The sequence below is a fragment of the Phytophthora cinnamomi genome (assembly GCF_018691715.1).
Source record: "Phytophthora cinnamomi strain GKB4 chromosome Unknown Contig0, whole genome shotgun sequence".
In the NCBI taxonomy this organism is placed as follows: domain Eukaryota; phylum Oomycota; class Peronosporomycetes; order Peronosporales; family Peronosporaceae; genus Phytophthora; species Phytophthora cinnamomi.
In genome coordinates this window covers 656,206-677,256 of record NW_027150933.1, presented here as the reverse complement: position 1 = coordinate 677,256, position 21,051 = coordinate 656,206, and the positions used below count along the sequence as shown (strand labels likewise).

General features: G+C 53.6%; 9 protein-coding genes across 9 annotated transcripts; 4 read left to right on the top strand and 5 right to left on the bottom strand.

The window, feature by feature from the left end:
• Positions 1-56: 56 nt before the first annotated feature.
• On the bottom strand, positions 57-1,814 carry IUM83_01840 (uncharacterized protein; the record flags this gene model as incomplete). Its single annotated transcript, XM_067925722.1, has 7 exons — positions 57-452; positions 521-609; positions 710-895; positions 965-1,003; positions 1,110-1,184; positions 1,282-1,336; positions 1,404-1,814. 7 exons carry the CDS (start codon positions 1,812-1,814, stop codon positions 57-59), a joined length of 1,251 nt encoding a protein of 416 aa, XP_067800889.1.
• Positions 1,815-2,148: 334 nt separating this feature from the next.
• IUM83_01839 (transcription initiation factor tfiid subunit) lies at positions 2,149-2,843 on the bottom strand (the record flags this gene model as incomplete). The annotated part of the gene is made up of 3 exons (XM_067925721.1): positions 2,149-2,328; positions 2,413-2,510; positions 2,612-2,843. 3 exons carry the CDS (start codon positions 2,841-2,843, stop codon positions 2,149-2,151), a joined length of 510 nt encoding a protein of 169 aa, XP_067801044.1.
• Positions 2,844-3,061: 218 nt separating this feature from the next.
• On the top strand, positions 3,062-4,592 carry IUM83_01838 (putative calcium-binding protein CML21; the record flags this gene model as incomplete). The annotated part of the gene is made up of 9 exons (XM_067925720.1): positions 3,062-3,276; positions 3,344-3,400; positions 3,469-3,508; positions 3,580-3,798; positions 3,872-3,921; positions 3,992-4,052; positions 4,128-4,210; positions 4,273-4,355; positions 4,420-4,592. The coding sequence occupies 9 exons, from the start codon at positions 3,062-3,064 to the stop codon at positions 4,590-4,592; spliced, it is 981 nt and encodes a 326-aa protein (XP_067801043.1).
• A 573-nt stretch (positions 4,593-5,165) lies between these two features.
• On the top strand, positions 5,166-6,869 carry IUM83_01837 (putative calcium-binding protein CML21; the record flags this gene model as incomplete). The annotated part of the gene is made up of 9 exons (XM_067925719.1): positions 5,166-5,407; positions 5,471-5,530; positions 5,607-5,646; positions 5,740-5,958; positions 6,022-6,065; positions 6,129-6,249; positions 6,313-6,395; positions 6,469-6,554; positions 6,655-6,869. 9 exons carry the CDS (start codon positions 5,166-5,168, stop codon positions 6,867-6,869), a joined length of 1,110 nt encoding a protein of 369 aa, XP_067801050.1.
• A 244-nt stretch (positions 6,870-7,113) lies between these two features.
• Positions 7,114-10,919, bottom strand: IUM83_01836 (uncharacterized protein; the record flags this gene model as incomplete). Its single annotated transcript, XM_067925718.1, has 6 exons — positions 7,114-7,207; positions 7,293-7,411; positions 7,488-9,164; positions 9,253-9,390; positions 9,462-10,732; positions 10,844-10,919. 6 exons carry the CDS (start codon positions 10,917-10,919, stop codon positions 7,114-7,116), a joined length of 3,375 nt encoding a protein of 1,124 aa, XP_067801049.1.
• A 1,926-nt stretch (positions 10,920-12,845) lies between these two features.
• IUM83_01835 (uncharacterized protein) lies at positions 12,846-14,234 on the bottom strand (the record flags this gene model as incomplete). The annotated part of the gene is made up of 3 exons (XM_067925717.1): positions 12,846-12,912; positions 13,073-13,635; positions 13,725-14,234. The coding sequence occupies 3 exons, from the start codon at positions 14,232-14,234 to the stop codon at positions 12,846-12,848; spliced, it is 1,140 nt and encodes a 379-aa protein (XP_067800732.1).
• Positions 14,235-14,838: 604 nt separating this feature from the next.
• On the top strand, positions 14,839-16,654 carry IUM83_01834 (Voltage-gated Ion Channel (VIC) Superfamily; the record flags this gene model as incomplete). Its single annotated transcript, XM_067925716.1, has 8 exons — positions 14,839-15,124; positions 15,193-15,319; positions 15,396-15,479; positions 15,555-15,746; positions 15,810-15,962; positions 16,048-16,073; positions 16,141-16,281; positions 16,350-16,654. The coding sequence occupies 8 exons, from the start codon at positions 14,839-14,841 to the stop codon at positions 16,652-16,654; spliced, it is 1,314 nt and encodes a 437-aa protein (XP_067801048.1).
• Positions 16,655-16,781: 127 nt separating this feature from the next.
• Positions 16,782-17,154, top strand: IUM83_01833 (DASH complex subunit Dad4; the record flags this gene model as incomplete). The annotated part of the gene is made up of 3 exons (XM_067925715.1): positions 16,782-16,788; positions 16,859-16,956; positions 17,029-17,154. 3 exons carry the CDS (start codon positions 16,782-16,784, stop codon positions 17,152-17,154), a joined length of 231 nt encoding a protein of 76 aa, XP_067801031.1.
• Positions 17,155-17,261: 107 nt separating this feature from the next.
• Positions 17,262-18,674, bottom strand: IUM83_01832 (uncharacterized protein; the record flags this gene model as incomplete). The annotated part of the gene is made up of 6 exons (XM_067925714.1): positions 17,262-17,474; positions 17,541-17,680; positions 17,751-18,204; positions 18,275-18,354; positions 18,422-18,562; positions 18,632-18,674. The coding sequence occupies 6 exons, from the start codon at positions 18,672-18,674 to the stop codon at positions 17,262-17,264; spliced, it is 1,071 nt and encodes a 356-aa protein (XP_067801047.1).
• Between the last annotated feature and the right edge of the window lie 2,377 nt (positions 18,675-21,051).

Genomic DNA, 21,051 nt, shown 5'->3' with positions numbered 1-21,051 from the left:
CGTTCGGGTCGCGTCTTCGTACTGTTGTGTGGGGATGGAAAAGATAGCTGCCCACCTCACTTGGAACGAAAAAACCCGTCGAGCGTAAGCTGCCCGACCTTCCTCCGCTTCCGAACGAGTCGAGGTTGGAAGGCTGCCGGGAGGCTTGAAGGCCCCGACGAGAACGACGACGACACGACCGTCATCGTATCCACCGTTGTCGGCATGGATGACGGTACGCTGTTCGAGACCGAAACCTCGCCATCTCGCATGGGAATTTCCTGGACGTCGTCACTAGAATCGAAACACCCGTCCTTGAGCTCAATGACTCTATCCGACGACGCCTCACTAGCCTCACTTGCAGTGGCCGGTGTCGGTGATGCCATGAGCAAAAGCCGTCCGTTCACAGAATAGTTGGAATTGTCTAGGAACGAGCAATCTCGTTTAACCGAGCGCCGTTGTGTCCATAGCGGCTACAAGATCGCAGACAGATTGTCAGTGCTAACGAATTGGGATCGAGGAAATGATACGAGTCGCTCACCTTGGCCGCTTGCTTCGCACTCGTGTCGGCATGATTTTCCTCCACTCTTCTTAACTTACTGGCAAGGTTTGTTGAAACGTCAAATCCATCTGAATATGGAAGATCATCAAAGGATAAACGTCAGATCTCCGATATCTAGCAATTGAAATGTCCGTCCGTGCACATCCTTATAGCTAGATGTGCACGTACCGCTCAACGAATCCTCGCTGTCGTCGGAAGGAGGGCTGCAAACGGCCCTCTTTTCAGGAATAGTTTTGCGAGCAGGCAGGAATGAAGGACGTGCGATCCCGAACTCATTCTTGCCTTGTGGCCGGCAGTAAGTAGAAGCGTTGCTACCAGCAGGCACTGAAGCGGGCCGCGGGGCATAAATAACGTCTGCAGCAAAGCAAGCAGCCATGTGTGATGAGCGTATGCGTCGGCAAGATATGAGCGGATCTAACTCACTGTCAAAAACTTCGGACGCTTCTTCCTGGAACTGGTTCACTGCAACCCACACACAGAAACAAGCACGGTGCTTAGACGCCTCGCCCAGGACCGCTACCACTTTCTTCACATCAGGCGCCAAAACCCACTAAGTTTAAATAATTACCATCCGTGACGTCCTGCCAGCTACACGTCTGCATGTGCTGCGAGGCCTGTGTCACTGATTCCTGTTCCTCGTCGCCTGCAACGCCCAAACGCCGACGATACAATATACACAACACGTCAGTTTCACGAGCGTCCCGAAACCCCTGCGCATGACCAGAGTGGCCCCAACGCACCCCCGTCAAAGTCTTGGCTGGGGTTAATGTCCAAGCTGTCCATATCCGTAGCATTCTGCTCGCCACAGCACCGCCCATCAGTCCACCTATCAACCCACGCTCTCAAGAATCCGAATACGCACGTATTCCACGAAGGCCGTGAGCTGCTCCTCCATGTCGAGGCTGTCCTGCTCGCTGTCTGCCGCGTTGCACTCGCTGCCGTCGCTGTCTGTGCACAGCTTCTTGCCGTTCAGCAGGCGGCGCTGCTCGTCGCGCTTGCGCTTGCGCGCCAGCACCATGGCGGACGCGGACGGCCTTTGCGCCTTGCAGCGCTGCGAGTTTCTGCCCGTCCACTCGCTGGCTGCGAGTCTGAGCGGCTCCGCCTCGTCGCGCTGGATGTGCGAGCGCTGCTGCAGCCACGGGCTGGTCGAGCGGAAGGCGGCGGCGTCCAGCGCGGGCAGCTCGGCGTGCACGGAGGTCATCATGACGGACTCGGAGTCGAACTGGGAGGGGCAGCTCTCGCCCACCACGTCGTCCGGCGGCTCCAGGAGCATGCGGCATGCACGGGCGGAAGAGAAATCACAGCCTCCAGAGCCGCGGCTTGCTCACGCAACGGTCTATTACTTGGCTCAATTCGCGTCTGTGACGGGGAGAAACGAGGCGCGGGCAGCAGAGCCGGCGAGGAAGGGAAAGAGTGACGCATACGAGCAGCGAGTGGAAGTGGCACTCGAGCGGGGAGGCGACTGTGCATTTTCGGCTAAGTACCGGTTGCGGCGCCCACTGAATGCTCACGCTTGCACATCCAATAGAGAGCCGAGTGCGCCCCGAACAGTTCAACCACAGCGCCGTGCTTGTTCCAGAAGGTCGTGTACTTAAGCAGGGGTGTCCTCAGTACATCTTCTCGTCGCTCGGGTCGAAGCCGCTGTTGAGCGCGGCGCGGAACTCGTCGTTCGCGCGCAGCAGCTCGGCGATGCGGTCATAGCGCTCCGGGTCCTTGCGGATCAGAAAGATGAAGCACTCCGTGTCCAGCTTGCCCTTGATCGTCGCCAGCTCCATCGCCTTCTTCGTCTGTTGACAGACACCCAACGTCAATTGTAGCTCAGCGATAGAGCACAAATCGCTAGTACGTGTATAGAGTCGCTGCAGCCTTACCATTGCGTGCACGTACTCGACCACCAGGTCCTCCATGAGCTCGGCAGTTTCGTCCAGCGGCTCGGCTTCATCGCCAAAGCCAAACATCATGTGCTTGACTGCGGTTGACGTATTAAATAAAGTAATACAGTAACGAGGTATTTTAGTCGCCGTGTTCCAGCCCAGCGGCCCTCTCTGTGCTGCATTGGCGGCCACCTACTGCTCTCCACCAGCTCCCCGCGCACGAACGGCTTGAGCTGCGCCGCCTGGACCGCGTGGGTCTCGGCGCCGGAGCCGTTCGCCGCAATCGCCGCCGCGGCGTCTCCCGCCAGCCGCTTGGCCGGCGATCCGCCCGCTCTGGAGGCGGCGCCCACGTCGCTGGTCTTGCGCTTGCGCGACTTGGGCGCCGCCTTCTTCTTGGCGCCGTTGGCGTCCGCTGCAGCCTTGCTCATGGTCGGTCAGGTATAATAATAGGAAATTGGACAGTGGCACTTTAGTGTTGCAGTGCCTCGCTGCTACTGGTCGAAATACGGAGGGTACGAGTGACTTGGACAAAGTAAACGCACGCCACTGATTGGCTCACTAAAGATAACTTCAACGTCAACGTGTGACTTCATCCCTGCATGTACCATTCCCATTGCGCATTTTGCGGCGGAACACGCACGAGACAATGGGGAACAAGCCGTCCGGTCTGAGGAGCTCGTCGCGCGCGGACGAGGCAAATGCTATGCCGCGCGTGGCAGCGAGCGGTCCGTCGACAGCCACGGCCGAGTACCAGCAGCAGGGCGAGCCCAGCGGCCCCGTGGCCAAGCTACTGACGGGCAACATCGCCAGCATTCGCCCCGTGGAGCAGATGCCCCGAGCCCCCACAGCACTGGACCAGAAGTGCGTCGAGGGTTACAGATTAATCGTCTTGGACCTGGTGTAATAATGCTCTGACTTGTTGGTGAAGGATCACCAACGCGCTGAGGGAGCGGTGGGAGGCTCGAGCGCACCACGACAAGGACAAGTACGGACTGTTAGTGGCGCTAGTGGTGCACAGTGCGAGCGCTAAAAGGGGCTGCGTGTGTGTTGCAGCCAATTCACGCGGATTTTACTGAAGCTGCCGCAGGCTGCGGTGGGTTTTGAGGTTTGCAGTGGCTGTGCTTTCGTTGGGGATGCAGCTAACGCAGGCGGTGGGATATGCAGGAAGCATTTAACAGTGCGCGCTCGACATTTCGGACTTTTGATCGCGACAACAAAGGCTACATTGAGTTCGCTGACCTGTCGAGGGTCTTCGAGCAGCTTGGCGCTAACTTCTCGACGGAAGAAATTAGCATGGTTTTCCAGGAGTCCGACATGATGGAGGACGGCAAGCTCAACTTTAAGGAGTTCCTTGTGTGCCTCGCTATCGGCTTTGTCCTACATGTGCGACCCAATATTTAATTCGGTTGACGAGGGGTTGCACTTGAGTTGATTAAACTGTTGTGTGCGTATGCAGAAAATTCCCTCGCTCGAAGCAGAGCGGCTCAGCATTTTCTACGCCCCAATGTAATGGCGTTTACCCTCCCATAAGCTGGTTATTTATTCGTGCAACTAACCCATTTTTTTGCGTGTAAAGGTCTCGAACCGGTAGTAACAGCAACCCAGCTATTGCCACTCAATCCATTCTGTTTGGCGAGGTAAAAAGAAATTCCCTAGTCGCTCTTTGCCGTACTTTCGCTGCCTCGTTCTAACAAACGTGTTGTTAATTACAGGGAAATAAGCTTAGGCTCGCATTCCAGCTTGCGGTGGACGCCTTCCTGTGGTTTGATGTTGATGGCGATGGTATTATTAATCGGTACGTCCACCACTCGTGCATGATGCACAAAATATTGTATCTTGACGATAGTCTTTGTGTAGGTCGGAGATGTCAACAAAACTTCAAAACTCGATGGCTCTTCACTCTCCGACAAAAAGAATGACAGCAGATGATATGAGCAAAGGTAAGCCAATGAAGTAACCGTGATGCTGGCTTACCGTCAAACTTATACCTCTTGTGCACGTCAGACACGAGCGACGACTCGAGCAACCAAGCGATCTGGGAACAGCGTTTCATGGAAATGGATTGGAATGGCGATGGCACCATCCAGTTTAAAGAATTCCTCATGGCGTTCGAATCCTGGGTGGGTCTTGAAGATGATGACAGCATGAGTACAAACAGTTTTCGTTATGCTGGTTAAGTCTCGTCATCCCGACGTGTCTCACTGATAATGGACATTTCATTCGTATAAGAGCCTACATTAGATTGAACGCAGTATGTTGTGGAGGCGTCATTTAGCCTGCTCGTTTGCACTAAATGTCTATCCAACTTTCGGAAAAGTTGAGAAGAAAAGCGGCTCTAGCAAGAATTAGCTGTATGTGAAGCGTGTGGCCTACTTCGCGCTTAGCCATTCTTAGCTTATCATTGGGCGTGGATATTGTGGAGGACGGTAAAGGTCTCACCCGTGGCGCTTATGGACGCGTTTTCAAGGTGACTCCAGTTGGGGACGCTGTCGCTTTGGTCAAGAGAAGGAGGCTTTAGCGAAAGCGCAGGGCACCAGATTTTCGACCCGAGAGATTTCGCACAGCAAAGCAACAATAACAATCAATAGATTGAAGATCAACGAAATCAGCGATCTGTATACTAGAGTCTCAAGCCTAAAAACGCAATTCTCGTAACGGTCGTTGTTGAAGTACGATCCTGAACGGCCACAAGTGCGTATCACTAGCGCGTTCGTTTTGCACTGCCTGCAAGGACGCACTTTAAGAACACCATGGGAACCAAGCACTCGACGCACAGGCTCCACAGCCACGGGCACAAGCACTCGACGGCGTCCCACAATTCTCATGTGGATTCGTCCTACCAGTCCACTGGTGAATCGTGCGCTTCCCCGCGTGATGGCAAAACTAGCACGCACGCGTCATACGGCCCGACTGAGTCGTCGATAGAAACGACTAAGGAGCAGCTCCATCGCCAACCGACGCACGTACACAAGGACAGTCCCCTGGATCGAAAGTAAGTTGCGACTCGCAATTGGGGAAAATGGAAATGAACTCACGGGTATGGTGTCAATTTCAGGGTCACGCTGACACTCCAGAAACTGTGGCGCTCGCACGTCCTCAACGACAAGAAGGAGATGTACGTATCGTAAGGCTTGGACTTTGTTTGCGTTTTTTTCTAACTGTGGACTGAATCCTCGTTTTCGAATCTATAGCCCATTCACCCGCATCCTGTTGAAATTCCCGCAGGCAGCGGTTAGTTTTAGGGGTTTTCCGTTTGATCATAAATGCTCAACGGTAAAGAGCTAACCACCGACTGTGCTGGTATCTGTGATATCAAACTTTCAGAAAGCTTTCAGTGGCGTTCGTACGACGTTCAAGGAATACGATAAGGAGGGCCATGGATATGTTGAGTATGACGACCTCCCAGCAATTTACAAAGAACTTGGTGTCAGCTTTTCGGAAGATGAGATCAACCAAGTGTTTGACGAGTCCGACATGAAAGAGAACGGCAAGCTGAACTTTAAGGAGCTCCTTATTTCTCTTGCCATCGGCTTCTTGCTGCATGTAAGCTGAAACATCTTGCACGTATTTAAGATTGAATTGTGCTGACGGGAGTCACTCTTACAGCGAATTCCTTCACTGGAGAAGAACCGACTGAGCGTCTTCTACACGTACGCTGAAGCTTATAACTCCTGCCAGTTTGATTCATTATCCTTACTCTCTCATGTTGCCAGATCTCGAAGTGGTAGTATCGGTGGCAGTATCAGTGGAAGCGTCGGCAGGAACAACAGCATTGGAGGGAACAGTATGGGTGGATCAAGCACCTCCAGCACTGCCATGGCGATGAATGGAGATGTAAGTATCCATTCATGTTGTGTAATCCTATTTTGTTGACATTGGGTCTTGTCTGCGTTGCAGGACGTCGAGCTCCGAAGGGCTTACCAGTTGGCGATAGATGCATTCCTGTGGTTCGACACTGAAGGCAGCGGGCTTATCAATCGGTTGGTGGCACGACGCCATTATCTATTCATCCATCCATCATAACATGTTTCTCCCTGCCCATTTTTCCGGTAGCAACGACATGGCCGTACAGCTGGAAGCCTCTATGGCACGTCACTCGCCGACGAAAAAACTCAAGAGGCGCTCGGGGGGCTACAGGGGTAAGTGTAGTTGGAGTACCAACCGCACGGGCATCCCTTATGTTTTTGCTGCTAGGTTTTTTATGCAAGACCTGAACAATTTTATTTTCTGTTGGGACAGATTCGGGTGAAGACTCGAAGAACTGGTCGATCTGGGAGCGCCGCTTCGCTGAAATGGACTGGAACCACAATGGCATGATTCATTTCAACGAGTTTCTCATGGCGTTTGAGTCGTGGGTTGGTGTCGACGATGACGACGATGAAGAGGATGATGATGAAACGCGCCACGAGACCGAGAAGGAGACTTCGACTGCCATGGAATCCACCACCCAGTAGTTCGAAAATTAGCAAGGTCGCTTACGCGAGCCTGGCCTTAAGAAGCTGCAAGGCGAAGGAATGCATTCTTTAGCTTTTAAATATGTTCTTTGCTTGCGATCGAATGGGTTTACGTCGTGCCTCTGCCTCCTAGGCACGGAGGCATTTTACATAATGCCATAGGTACACAAGGCAGCGACCACGAGTGCCTATCGCTTGAAGCCGAGGCGACAAGGCGGGCGGTTTTCTGTATAGCGAATTTGCTCTATCCGAAGGACAGATTACACACACCGGAATACTCGCCGCGGCCGCTTTGGGATTTGGGCAGGGAGAGCTGGAACCAGAGCATCGCTAGGTAGCTGGGGCACATGTTCCAGCAAACCCCAGGGATCCACAGGTGCGTATTCCATTTTTTTCTTCTCAGTAGTACCTGCTTGCACTGACGTTGGCGTAGTGCGACCGACAAACACATTCGCTGCGCCGAACATGTTCATAGGTCGTGGTAGCACAGACCAAACACGCCTCTTAAGCTCGTCAGGTAGTTGCAGAGCTTCCACAAGTTCCTGCAAAGCACAGCACCAAGCGTTAGTCAATCAATCACCCAGTGCACAGCGCAATAGGTGTTCAGAGAGTACTTACAAATTGCTTATCGTGCAGCACAGATGCGTTCACGACTGGAATGAGATCCAAAATCCAGCTGAAGAGCGACAACCCTGGACCAGTTGAGACAACTGAAGTTCCTAGCAACGCGAATAAGGTTTTCACGATGCGGTCACGATAACAAATGGTCAACACAGCGTGCTTGCTGGGTCCGATCACGCCAACGAGCTGTAAGCGCACAGCCAACTTGCAACGCAGCCGTCGCTGGAAAAGGTTGTTACGCTGCCCGAGAGTAGTCGACGAGGATTGCTGCTGCTTGTCATAAAGTGTACACCCCTCGTACAGCCATTCGAGCTGAGCGGCCAGCGACATCATGTAGCGGGGTAAAAACGCATTGCCTGGCGGTGTGCACATGATGCCTCCTACAAGATGCACAACTGATGTTGTGTTCAACTGGCGAGCAAATTTGTCGGGAAGCGTGTGCTTGACATCATCTTCAAGTATTTGCAGGATCTTCGCGATTACGGATCCCATTGCACGCCTGGAGATACTACACACAGTAGCAGCATATAGAGACGCGACTGCCGAGTCTTGTGCCTCGCGTGCAGCCTCCAGCATCCGAGTTTCGCATGGAGTCAACGCACTCTGCATTGCGGCAAGAGTCATCGGTAGTGCAGGGGTCGGCGCTCTCTTCTTAAGACCATCGCTTGGACCAGGCGTGCCTCCGCGGAGCTTTCCCTCGTTTCCTTCTCCGTGGTGCACATGGTGAGGTGTACCGTATAGCTTTGGAGTAGCAAGGGGGGACGACGACGAGAGCGTGGTGATCGTTGCAGAAGTAGTTTGGGGCACTGGCACGGTTGACGACGTCGTAGAGGATGATGATAACGAAGTCGATCCTACCCCGGGAGGTGGTCGCGAGCTGCGCTTAAGGGTGCGCAGCACGATCAGGCTTGACAAAATTTCCGTGGCACTACTCGCCTCGTCGAATCCCAACTCGAGCTCAAGATCTTCATCGTCGGCCTCCTCCTCTCCATCAGAAAAGTTGTTACCCAGTAGACTGCCACCAAAAGATACATCCTTATCTTGGGTGCCGAGAGATGCCTTGCCGTCGATGAAGCCATTAACTGAGACTGGCACCATACCCTCGCCATTGTCCACAGCTGCTCGTTTGGTGGAACGGGTCGAGAGCTCTCCTGACGGTGCTTTTCGCTTGTTGGGCCCTGTTTGCTGCTGGGTCTGTGCCTGTTGGCGTTGGTGACGTGAGCGTCGTTTGGAGCGCTTGACCTTTTGCTGTTGTCTGCTCATCTGCAAGTCTAAGTAGATGGACCCGCCACGATGAAGTGTCCAAACGTTCATCTGGTCAATGATCTGGTCGACCTTAAGCAGCTGCACCTGCCCGTTGGCATCTTCAGCCGGAGACGTTGGCGGCCGAAAGAAGTGTGTCAGCAGAACGGCTGTGTGCCACTGCTTTTTGTGATAAACCGGAAGGATATGCTTTTCACGTGCCTCTTTCGTGTCATGGAATATAGTATCCCGAACGATGCCGTCCGAAGTCAAGTTGAACAGTGTGGTACTAGCCAACGTGCCACGCTCCTCACGCTTGCGCAGCAAGAAATTGTCCTCCATCTGGTACGAAATTTGGCACAGCAAGAAGCACAGCGGAAACATCAAGCACGCTGGCACTTGGGTGCGCAGGAAGCGCAGGTGGTATTTTGTCTGCATTGTTGTTGGCAAGGGCCATGAAATGTGGGTCAGAGGAATGTAATGCGGAATCGAATAGCAACGCACAGTCATGGCAACTCACCAGAGGTTCGTCGAACATAACCAACTTTTGGGGCTCAAGTAGCAAATTCTGAGGGGGTTCAGAAAAGAGCTGGAAAACAAGCGCCATAGCCAAGAGTTGCGTCGGCAGGTTTGGCGGTGGGTCACGCGAGGCGCGACGCTAGTAAAGCGAACATACAAAAATAATGTGAGCCACTACTCATAAAGGAGAGGAGAGCAAAATCACCGTACCAGTCGCGGGAAGAGCGGCACAAGCACAAGCCGTAGGACCTGAGAGAGATCCAGCACTTTATGCACAACAAGAGATACGAGGAAGCTCTTGAGGCCGTACTGTAGGCGATCCAGGCGGCCCTTCTGGTTGAGTGCGAACGCCTCTTTGCTGTTGTCGGCATTCAAAAACGGGTTACGCGAGCGCTTGGGTGTGTCACTACCAGCGAAGCCAGGCAAAACTTCCTTCTGCAACCACACAACCAGGGTGTTCGAGAATTTCTCGTTAAACTCCTCACCGTTGTCGGGGTGCTGTTCCACGACTTCACGAATAAGACGCACGCAACGGTGCACGTAATGCGGTGTTGTGATGGGCCGCTTGCAGTTCGATTTGATCCGTGCGGAAATATTGGCCATCCACTTGTCCATGACTTCGGTAAGCACAGCCCGGAAGAAAAACACGTAATTAGGCGTGCGCCGCTCCCGCGTAGCATTCGCGTTAGTAGAGCCCACGGAAGACGATGTCATACTCATGTTGATTGCGGCCACTGCGAAATCAATCGCGCTATCACGGCACTTAGCCTCTGCTGCAGGGGTAGCCTCACTGACGACCTCCTGCCAGGACAAGCTCGCATAAGTGGGTTCAAAGGCTGCCACTGATTCAGTCGATGTCGATGCATCTTGGCTCATGCTGTTAGGGCTTTGCAGCGGAGTACCACTGCCCGCGCCCGGGGTTGCTGGCGTCTGTTTTCCATCAGCACCAGGGCCATCAAAAGCACGGGCCTGCAGCGCTTTAAACGACCTCGCCAGAGCGCTCTTTAATTCTGGGGGAAGAACTTCGCGGGGAGGTGGGATGCGCACGATCGGATTCGTTGCCTCAAGTGATAGCTCCTTATTCTTTTGACCACTCCCGTTCGCGCCATTTCCATTCGCCGCGGTATTTCCGTTCACACCGCCAGCTGCAGCTGCATCTTGATTCTTCCGTGCAGTCTCCGCAATTGGCTTGAGCAGTGCAAATGGCAAGTCTAGCTTGGCGATTTCTTTTTTCTTGATGTGTGCGTAATACATCCTGCAGAAAAATTGGGCCACATTACCAGACTTGTCATCAGCATTTTTCGGAATACGATGGAAGCGGTCCACGAAGGACTGCATCAAAAACGGGATTTGATCAGTGGCGCAGAACGCTAACTCGTGGCGTTCAATCATGGCCAGCACCACATTTTTGACGAGAAAGCACGGCGAACGCCTCAGGAAGTGCACGAGAACTTCGAGCAGTGCCAGGATATCCACAATTTCTAGCACCAGGCACACCAACCGCATCACATGCTCCACACTTCCATAATCAGAAAATCGAAAGAATGTGGCCTCTTCGTATATGTTGTGCAAGAACCAGCGCGTGAACCGACCCTTGTCGTGGCCACACATGGTCTTCACAGCTGAAACTAGCTCGCCCACTTTGCCTTGGTATTCCACTTCCTTCATTACACGACTGGTTTCCCCTGTGCCAGCGCTACCAGTAGCAGGAGTTGGACCTGCAGCACCTGGTGTCCCAACCATCGGTGTGTCATTAGCCTGGCCGTGCGTGTGAAACACATAGATGCACAAGGATTGAGCGCGCTCAAGTGTCTTCGAGTAATTGAAATGCTCGCGACGCAGCTCCATAACCTCCAACCACCGTAGATAATTCAGTTCTCCATCATAACTGTCGTCTGGAAGCATGGGCACACACGTCGGCAACGGAAACGGGCTGCGGGGGAGTTGCCATAGATATAACTTCAGTCGGTCGCTCGACGAAAGAAGATGGATATCGCTTGACTTGTATCCTCGTCCAGGCGAGCACTCGATATTGTACGCTGTGTGAACAACAGGCGCCGATTCCTTCCGCTTGGTAATGCCACTATTGCCGCCAGCTCCTGCAGCCAGAGTTAGCAAAGGACTGTTGCTCATACTGGCCGCTGCTTCATTGCAACAGGACGCAAACTCAACAAAGCTTGCAACACTAAACAGTCGCCGGCGAACCAGCAGGCAGAATAATTCGATGACTTGCGTGACCTCCGTAATGACCTTGGGCTCATAGCGGTGCAAGAAATTCTGTAGCGCACTCTGAAGTACCAACTGGTGATTTTTCGGTCCACAATGAGGAAGTAATCCCTTGCTATAGAGGGCATTTTACGATACACAGCAAGCACGTCAGAAAGTCTAGTTTGCGGATCAACAGCGCTTGTTCTAAGCACGCACCTCTTGCCGTATTCCAGGAGCGTGTTGCTGTGCATCTCGATTAATGCAAGCGCAGACAAATACCGGTACTCCGCGGGTCGCTGGTTTGTCACTGCCCATTCGCACACGAGGAAGAGTGCAGCTACATCAACAGGGAGCTCTCCAAGAGACCCACTGCCACTTGGGTTTACAGTGGGAAGAGGGCTAAATACCTCGCTGTATACGCGGTGCAAATCTGAGGTCGAGTCCACACGATGAAAACGATCTAGAGTCTGCAGGATCTGCGCCTCATTGCGCATCGTTGCTGCAAGAACCTGACCTCCACCGACGGCACTCAGCGACGGGCATGCCTGCTGTAGTCGTAGAATACGACCCGCAACCTCTCTATTTTTTCGCTGGCAACGTTCGATGCATGCCTGTATTGCGGAAGTTCCATACGCGTCCCGACTGAAAAATCGGTCGGTGAACACGAATCCTGGCCATAATGGAGGTGCTTCGCGTAAGAGAAAGGAAATGATTAGTACATTAGCATGCCCTCATCAGTAAAAGTTCCATCATGCGATAACGTACCATTATCTTCAAGACGGACAAGCACATCATTCCCATTTAGCAATATGTCGCGTAGCAGCTGACACAAAGCAACTAGAATCTCTTCCTGTAGTGCGCTGCCTGTAGTTTCTGCGGGCACAGGTCGGCCAGGCGGCAGCAGGTAACGAAGATGCTGTAACACTGTTTTGACCAGCAACAGCACGGCATCCGCGGAGAGCAGTATTTCAGGCAGCAACTTTTGCATCACCGATATTAATTCCATGATGCCGTTCACCCCGAGGGCCAATACAGCCGAGCATCGGGTACCATTCGATCGCGATCGTGGGGTTAAGGACTTTTGTAGCAGAGACAACAGACCGTCGAAATAGTGCACGCGGTCCAGTAGCCCCATCTTGAACTGGTACTCCGATAACTTCAGCACGTACGACCACTTTTCATGCCACGACAGTGGTGGTGACGTATCCACCCCACCACCACCAGGAGCGGCGGGAACACTTGAGACAGCAGAGTTTGCTGCTGCCGGCGTTTCACCATGTCGTAGCCTAGGAGTCATTTGCGCGCGTTGTGAAAACCCGCCACTAGCCGCAGTCGGGGGCAACGCAGCCCTACTGTTGTTTCCAGCTGCCTGGGAACCATTTGCCACTAGTCTGGAATTTTGTAGCCCATCCTGCGACCTGTTTTCTGTTCCTGTTCCACTTTCCAGCGCCGCCTGGCGTGCAATTGAGTGCAAATAATCGATCAGCTTGTCGGTCCACCCCTGATTTCGCCGTTGGTTGCGCCGCGGGCTGAAAAACCAGTCGCCTGTCCGGAGAGCGCTGTCCCGTTCAAGCTCCCGCATTTCTGTGTATACTACATTAATTCGCACAAACCACGTCGCCTCGGCGTACCCAGGGCGATACTTCACCACAAACTCCAGCAAAGGGCATTTGGACACGCCCGGAACTGCACGCCACTGCTTGAAAGGTACTCCATACGCCTGCGTAAGCTCCGCAGCACTACGAACACCGCTCGCCAGCTCGCTCATCCAGATGTGACTCGTGCGCTCATCTATCCGTCGCACGTGGCGCATCAAATAATTCGTAAACGCGCGCTGAACAGCCGCCGCAGTTGCAGTCGCCGCGCCATCGTCAGCACCTGCAGCAGCAGGTGTAGCCGCATCCCCACCGCCATTTCTACTGTCCTCTGCGTCCTCCCGCAGCTGGAGAATCGCGCGCGTGGCCCTCGTCAGATCATCAAAAATGGCCAGCTTCTTGTCCGTGAACGCCGAGTACTGCAGGTGCCACTGTTGGTTGAAGCCGCGCGGCAACGGGCTCACGAACGCCGCGTTGCGCAGCGCGTGGAGGCGGAACTTCTCCTCTGGGAAATTGGCGTTCGTCGGGAAGACACTGGGGAACATGGCGAGCTTGTCGGTGATGTACGGGTGCTCCGGGTCCTGCAGCAAGAAGAAGAAGCGGAAGACTTGGTCAGCCACTAAAACCCTAGACCCTAGACGTCTCCAACCCCTAATAAGGGCCCATCTACCTTCATGTACTTGACGTCCATGCCCACCACGCGCGTGGCCGCGTCCGCGGGCGTCAGGTCGTTGCGGCGCGCGCCCGTGCGGTGCATCAGCAGCAGGTTCTTGCGCTCGCGCAGCCGCACGGCCGGGCTGCTGGCCGCGGCGAAGGAGCTGCGGCTGCCGCCGCTGTTGCGCCGCTCGCGCGAGCTGCCGCCAGCGTCCCTGGAGCGCGAGCGCGGGCGGCTGCGGCCGTCTCGGTCGCGCTCCCTGTCCCGCTCCCGCTCGCGCTCCCGATCCCGGTCCCTGTCCCGCTCCCGCTCGCGGTCCCGCGAGGACGTGCCGCCCACCGAGTTGGACGAGCCGCGGCGCGGCAGCCCGCGCCCCGACGAGGAGCCCGAGGACTGGTAGCTGCCGCCGCTGCGCCCGCCGTGGGACGACGACCCGCGCTCCTTGTAGGCGCCACTGCTGCTGCTGCCGCCGCCGCTGCCGGAGCGCCCGCCGGGCTTGCCGTCGCTCGCGTGGTAACTCTCCATGGCCCACGCTCGGAGCGTCTCCGCAACAGTCCAAATGTCCTCTTTTATTTATCGGCCCCCCTCCGCGCCACACCAGTGGCACATCATGTTGGCTTGCGAGCGTGTGATTGGCGGGAGTTTTGGAACGCAGAGTTTTGAGGGTGAACTTGTATTGGACCGCCATGGATTTGGACAGTATTGCAGGAGGTATGTGGAGTACTAGTACTCGTGGACGATGCTTGTAGCTCGACCGACAAGGGAAGTCGAAAAGCGCTTGATACAGTACATGTTCCAGCCAAGGGAGCAGCCCAGAGGTCTGCATGCAACACTTTACAGCACAACCGCAATATTTGCGGCGTGTTACCTTGTTCTGCCGTCGGCGACAACTCCAGGCCTTGACAATGTTTGCCAGGCAGTGCCGTCGACTTCGTACGATGCGGCCGTGCTTCCTTGGCACTGAACATTAGTGCTCGGCACATGCTGCCTCCCTCCTGTCCGTTGGCGCCATGTGCCCCGTCGTGTTTTTTGGCGAAGTTTCAGCTGCGCCCGTTCTGTCGTGCACCGAAATTTCATTGAAATATTCTGGCAGAGGCGACTCAGAGCTCATTGACAAAAAGTATCCGCGATGGCAACGGCGCGAGGCGAGCAGCAGCGGCTGCTGCCCCGCGAGGACGACGAGCTGGACGTGGAGCTGTCCGTGCGAGACGCGCGCGTCGTGGCCATGTCGACGCCCAAGCGCCGGGCCTCGCTGCGCGCCGACGTCTGGACGCTGCTGCACTACCGCACGTCGCTCAAGACGCGCTCGGGGCTGCAGCGCGCGTCCTACGTGTTCGAGGTGTGCGTGCTGGTGCTCATCACGCTCAACGTGGTGCTGGCCATGTACGTGTCGGCCTCGCCCGTTGGCGCCGCGCGTACGTTGCAGCTGCAATCGCAATGACACAAATGCCGGGAGAGTGCTGACTGGTTGTTTTGGGGGCAGCGGTGACGACGTCCGATTGGTACGAAGTGTTCCTGTACGTGTCGACGGCGCTGTTCACGGTGGAGTACCTCCTTCGGCTCTGGTCGTGCGTTGAGGATGATAGATTCCCCCATCCAATCTGCGGAAGGTGGGGTAGTCGCTGGAATGGGTTGGATACCTTGGCGAGAGAATAACGCTGTTCTTGTTGCGGTGACGATTGCCAGGTTGAAGTGGATGTTCCGACCCATGTCGGTGATCGACCTCGTGGTGCTACTCCCGTTCTACTTGGAGATATTGCTGGAGAAGCAGTACGTGGCTCATTGAGGGTGGGAAATAAGTGAATGGGTACGACGTCTAACTCACGCGATGGATATTTTGTGCAGAGTGGCCGTGTCGTCTCGTGGTGTCTTAACGCTGAGAGGGTTTCGGCTATTGCGGATCATGTCATTTCTGCATTTGGAACATTCGTACCAAGCTATGAAGAATCTGCGTGAGATTTTCGCGGCGAAGAAGGAGGAGCTCGGCGTTGTCAGCTACATGACTATTGTCATTGTGCTTACTTCCTCTACAACGATGTAAGGGGCACTCCACGTTATTTTCGTACTGCGTATGGCTGACTCCAGTTTTTGTCCGCTTAGTTTCTTCCTGGAAAACCCAGCTCAGCCTGAAGTATTTTCGAGCATCGGTACATGCTCCTGGTGGGCAATCGAGACCATTACGTCTCTAGGATACGGGGACATCGTCCCTATTACAGCGGCAGGTCGGGCTTTCTCGTCTTTGCTGGCGCTCTGGTGCGTGAACACCAAGAAAATGTGGCTCCTCGGATGCTCGCGCTAACATTGCAGTCTTTTATGTTGTGCGCTGTGCAACTGGCAGGGGGATCATTCTGTTCACGATTCCTGGTATGTGCGCTGATCTTACTTTGGCGGAGCGATAGACAACGCTTACTCGACTTGTGCTATATTGCAGGCGCCGTACTGGGGAGTGGTTTTGTCGAGGTTATGCTAAGAAAGCAGGAACTAAATAGCGAGCAAGCGATGGAGGAGTCAATCCGCATTTCGCTGACGCGGGAACTGCGATCACTCAGCTCGAGCACTATTGCCTTTACAGGTATGTTCACTAAAGTGCTTTTGTAGCCCGTGAATGCTTGCTTATACATGTGTGTGCTGTCAACGCAGGAAACCTCGACTCGCCGAAGACAGACCTGGATTCACCGTCAGCAACGCCGTCGTTCTCAATGCCGCCGTCATCCTTCTCCACTCCGCACAACTACCCGGCGTTCGCCGCCCCAGCACCTCCGATCGTACGACTTCAAGAGCAAGTCGACAGGCTCACCGCAACTCAAGTCCAGCTCCAAGCGCAGTTGAGTCGTCAAGAGACCCAATTGCAGACAATCATGACACTTCTGGAGCAGTCTCTAGCTAAAGACCGGCCGGCTGGAAAGGCCGTGCCACCTTTCAGCGCCATCGTGCCGCCCGAGTAGACAGACAGACGGTCAGCAATACCAATAATGCCGCACACATTCGAAACTGTAGCCATCTGCCGTGTTTCATCCAATGAGGTCGCTTAATTGAACCATTTCCTGGTCATTGCTGAACTCGCCTGCCAATATGCAGAGTACGCACTCGCTCGTGTGCCTTGTTGGGCCTGCTGCACGTCTAACCACCGTTTTATCGGACCCGTGTAGACCCTCACGAAGAGAAGCAGAAGGCGCTGCTGCAGCGCATCACAGGCTCCGTGGCTCGGCTGCACGAAGTGCTCAAGGAGATCAACACGCAAATCGAGGTGCGGTCGGTCGCCGTTATTATTTTCAATTCTTCCGACTGATTCGTACTTATTGGTGCGTGGCGACTGCAGAAGAGCGACTCGTTCCGGGAGGAGCTGGCGTTCACGTGCCAGGTGTGGAAGGGCTACGAGAGCCGCGTGCAGTCGCACTGCGACGCAGCCATCGCTGCGGCGACTCAGCAGCAGCAGCAACGGTAGTCAGTGCAGGAACTCCATCGGTAGTGGCTGGAAGCCCAGTGCATTGCAAAAATATTTTTTCATGTCATTTCACTGACGATGTTGGCGTACTATTAAGCAGTAGTTGTTTATTTTCGAGTGGTGGGGGCTCCATTCGCTGATTTTGTTGACGCCCCGCTTCCTGCTTCGGAGACTTTGCTTGCTGCCTCCAGGTCTCGTTGGCCGACGAGCTCGGCAGCGCGTTCTAACGCTTGCCAACGCCCACTGAAGCGATTGCGGATGCTGCTCTCTTCGATGTCCAGCTTCTTCTGTGTGTAGCTCCTGACGACTTTATCGGCGGACTAATGTGGGGGCAAAAAGTTAGTGATAGGAACGCGGATCAATACTGGCAAGTACACTATGTCAACCTTTTTGCCTGTCTGCTTGTGAAGAGTCTTCGTGGAGATGCTTTTCACCAGTGTTTTTACGACGTCGTGGCGCTCTGCAATTAGCGAGGATTGCTCCTGCTCCCACAGCTCCTCCAGCGCACTTTTAGCCTCATCGCGCCCTGGTCATTCAACATGAGCATTCCAAAGGCCACCAGTGTTTAACAACACAAAATTGTAGCAAACACGTACTCTTGGAGGAGACTGCCACGGTATAGCGCAAGTCGAGCAAAAGTTGGTCTTGGCCAGGACCGGTTGATGCTTTCTGTGACTGCTCTTTTAAGTGACACTCAGCGACATACGCCTGGCTGAATGCCGTCAAGTACGCTTGAACCAGAGGCTCTTTTGTAGCTTCTGCTTGGACCCACGCATCCAAAGACTTGTTATCCACCGGGTTAGCCTTGGGGGGGTTATCTTCCGGTACTTTAGGCGAGCTTGGGTCTGTTGCAATTAGAGAGGATACCGAGCTCGAGGACAGCTTGCGAACGGGACCTCCTGATAAAATGTTAGTTCGAGACGACGCACTACTTGGTTGACCTCGCGAAGCCTGAAGCCGGCTGGCTGCAATGTCGAATACGTCCTTATCTCCGCTGAGTATTTTCACTCTCTTCTTGCTGGCGTTTGACCAGTAACCAACTCCCAGGCTCTACACGGCATAGGATTCAGTAAGCAATGTATATGGGGCTTCTTGGACAAACCATTATGACCGCCTCGACCTTTGTGCGTGCTCTCGTTTGCAGGTCAATGATCGGTTTGAACAAATTTGCTTTGCTCGAGCACATGACCAGAAAAGCGTCTACCACGGAGGGGCAAGCGGCGTTAGCAGTAATTCGTATTTTCTGTGCCCATTCACTAACACGAACCAAGCGTTATGGCCCCACTATCGTTTGAAGTCATCGACTTCAGTTGGTTCTTCACTATACTGGGAAGATTATCCGTGTGATATAGGAGACGGAAGAGGCTTTCGCACTCCGCAGCATCAAGGGTTCCGTTGTGATCATCATCTGGTGTGAAGCACAGGAAACTTGTGGTTAATACGGCCACCTTATTTAAATCCGCGGCAAAATGAATACCGTAGAGTCGGAAGACGTGAGTGTAAATGTCTTGCGGAGACATGGTACAGAAGTTCCACAGATTTAACACGAAATCTAGAGGCAAGGATCAGTATCCAGCGGCACCAACTGACAATATACGCCTTACCATCAAATGTAACACCACGAGCTGGAGTTTGCTTCCCCAAGTTGCTAAATACAAGGTCAGAGAACGCTGTGTGCGACAGCTCGAAAAACTGATGGAACTCTTCTAAGTCGATAGATTTGCTTCCACTGGTCAATGTAGAGAGCGAAGTCAGCGGATTGACTTGGCACTGAATTCATATTTTCGTACTCTTTATCCATCGCAGCGAAAAGCTGGTAAAACTTGAGCCCCGTGATGGGTTTGTCGACTACAGCGAAATCGCAAGCTCTTGATAATCAGAACGGCAGGACACAATCAAAGTCGACGTGCTTACTTTCAAGCGCTTCTATGGCTGCGACTACAGCTGGATTCTTCATTTGATGGGCATACTGCTCTTCTTGCTGTGCCTGCGCTTGGGCACTGAGCTTGCTGTCGCTGCTTCCCATCCGCCAGCCGTATATTCCTTTGAGTGAACCCCCAAACTTCCATATCCGTCATGCTTCACTTGTGCTGCAAACCTATTTTTCGGATGAACCGTAAGCTGCCACTATATCTGGAAGTCCGCCTAGAACCGTTATATTGAGAAGCACACCGCTGTTGAACAACCCGTGTTGAGCCAGCCGCATGTGCTCAGTTCGGCTATCTTCTTGGCTTCCTCCAACATCGGAGGAGAACTCATTACAACATCAGCTTGAACATTTGAGAACACCTCGACGCTTCGAATTACTGGAAGGTGAAGCTATGTCTTCGAATTCGTTCGTGAGCAGCATCAGCCATATAGTCATCTCTTCAAAGCCCAATGCCAAGGACCCCGACGACCCGGATGCTTTCCGCTCTGTCCAACTCGGTACTAGCGAGCAGTCACAACTGTTCCCGTCGAATGCTGTCAAGACGGCTATCTACACCCCGTACAATTTTCTTCCGAAGAACTTGTTCAAACAGTTCACTCGGTTTTCCAATATCTACTTCCTCGTGATCACGGTTTTGCAGTTGCTACCCCAAGTAACGTCTTCAAATGGGGTACCTACGATGGTTGTCCCGCTCATGTTTATCATCGTAGTCAGCGGCGTAAGAGATATCATGGAGGACATTCAACGACATCAAGCGGATGCTGAGCAGAACAGAGCTCAAGTGCGAAAGTTTACCTTCTCTGTTGGGAATTTCCATCCTGCTACCTGCGAAGAGTTGAAAGTAGGGGAATTGGTTCGAGTTGGAGAGAATGAGGAGGTACCTGCTGATATTGCTTTGGTCTCGTCGGGCTCTCCGAATGGCCAATGCTACGTAATGACGGCAAACCTAGACGGCGAGTCCTCGCTAAAACCTCGCTTCGTGCAGCCAGAACTCTGTCGCTCTCCCTATCGAGACTGTTTCTCGAGCGATGGCCAGCAATTGACAGCCCAGGCTACGACGCTCTTGCCCAACGTTTTCATCGAGTGTGAGCCACCAAACAGATCAATCGACAAGTTCAAAGGAAGTCTGGTGCTTTCGGAGGCACGCTCTTTAAGCTTGGACATCACGCATGTGCTGCTACGTGGTACTCACCTAAAAGACACGCCTTGGGTCATTGGGGTGGTCATTTACACTGGTGACGATACTCGTGTGCGCCAGAATGCGTCTGAAACACCTATTAAGGCCAGTTGGTTAAGTCATTTTGTCAACCAAATCACGGTTTGGATCGTGGTCGTGCAGGTTGTCATCCTAATTGTTGCGGTTGTCGTTGAAGCACAGCTTGTGGGATCTTCAAGCGTGCAGCGAAACCCGTATATTCCTGATGACATCAAGAACAGCACTTTTGTGGACTTCGTATGGCTCTTCCTGGCGTACATGCTGCTATTCTCCAATTTTGTCCCCATTTCGCTGCAAGTCACGATTGATTTTACCCGCTACTTTCAAGCACGAGCAATAACGAATGACCCTGGTATGCGATTGCCTCCCAGTAGTCCATCTTTCGTTGCAGCGCACAACACAGCAGATAAGAAGCACGTCGTTTGTGTCCAGTCTTCCGAGCTGAACGAAGAGCTTGGACTTGTCGAACATATTTTCACCGACAAGACAGGGACGCTTACCTGCAATCGGATGACTTTCCGCTCATGCCACGTTGACGGGGAAACATTCGACTTTGATGAGAAAGATGGTTCGTTGTTGATCTTAGAGAAGGCTGTTCATGACGCCATCGTAGGCTCCTCAAATGAAGAAGTGCCTGAAAAACCGTCTCGTCGAAGGAACACGATAGCGCTTTCATCCTTTCCATTGAAGAGCACACCCATGCAGAGATTTCTTATTAATCTTGCTGTAAACAACTCGATCTGGCCAAGCA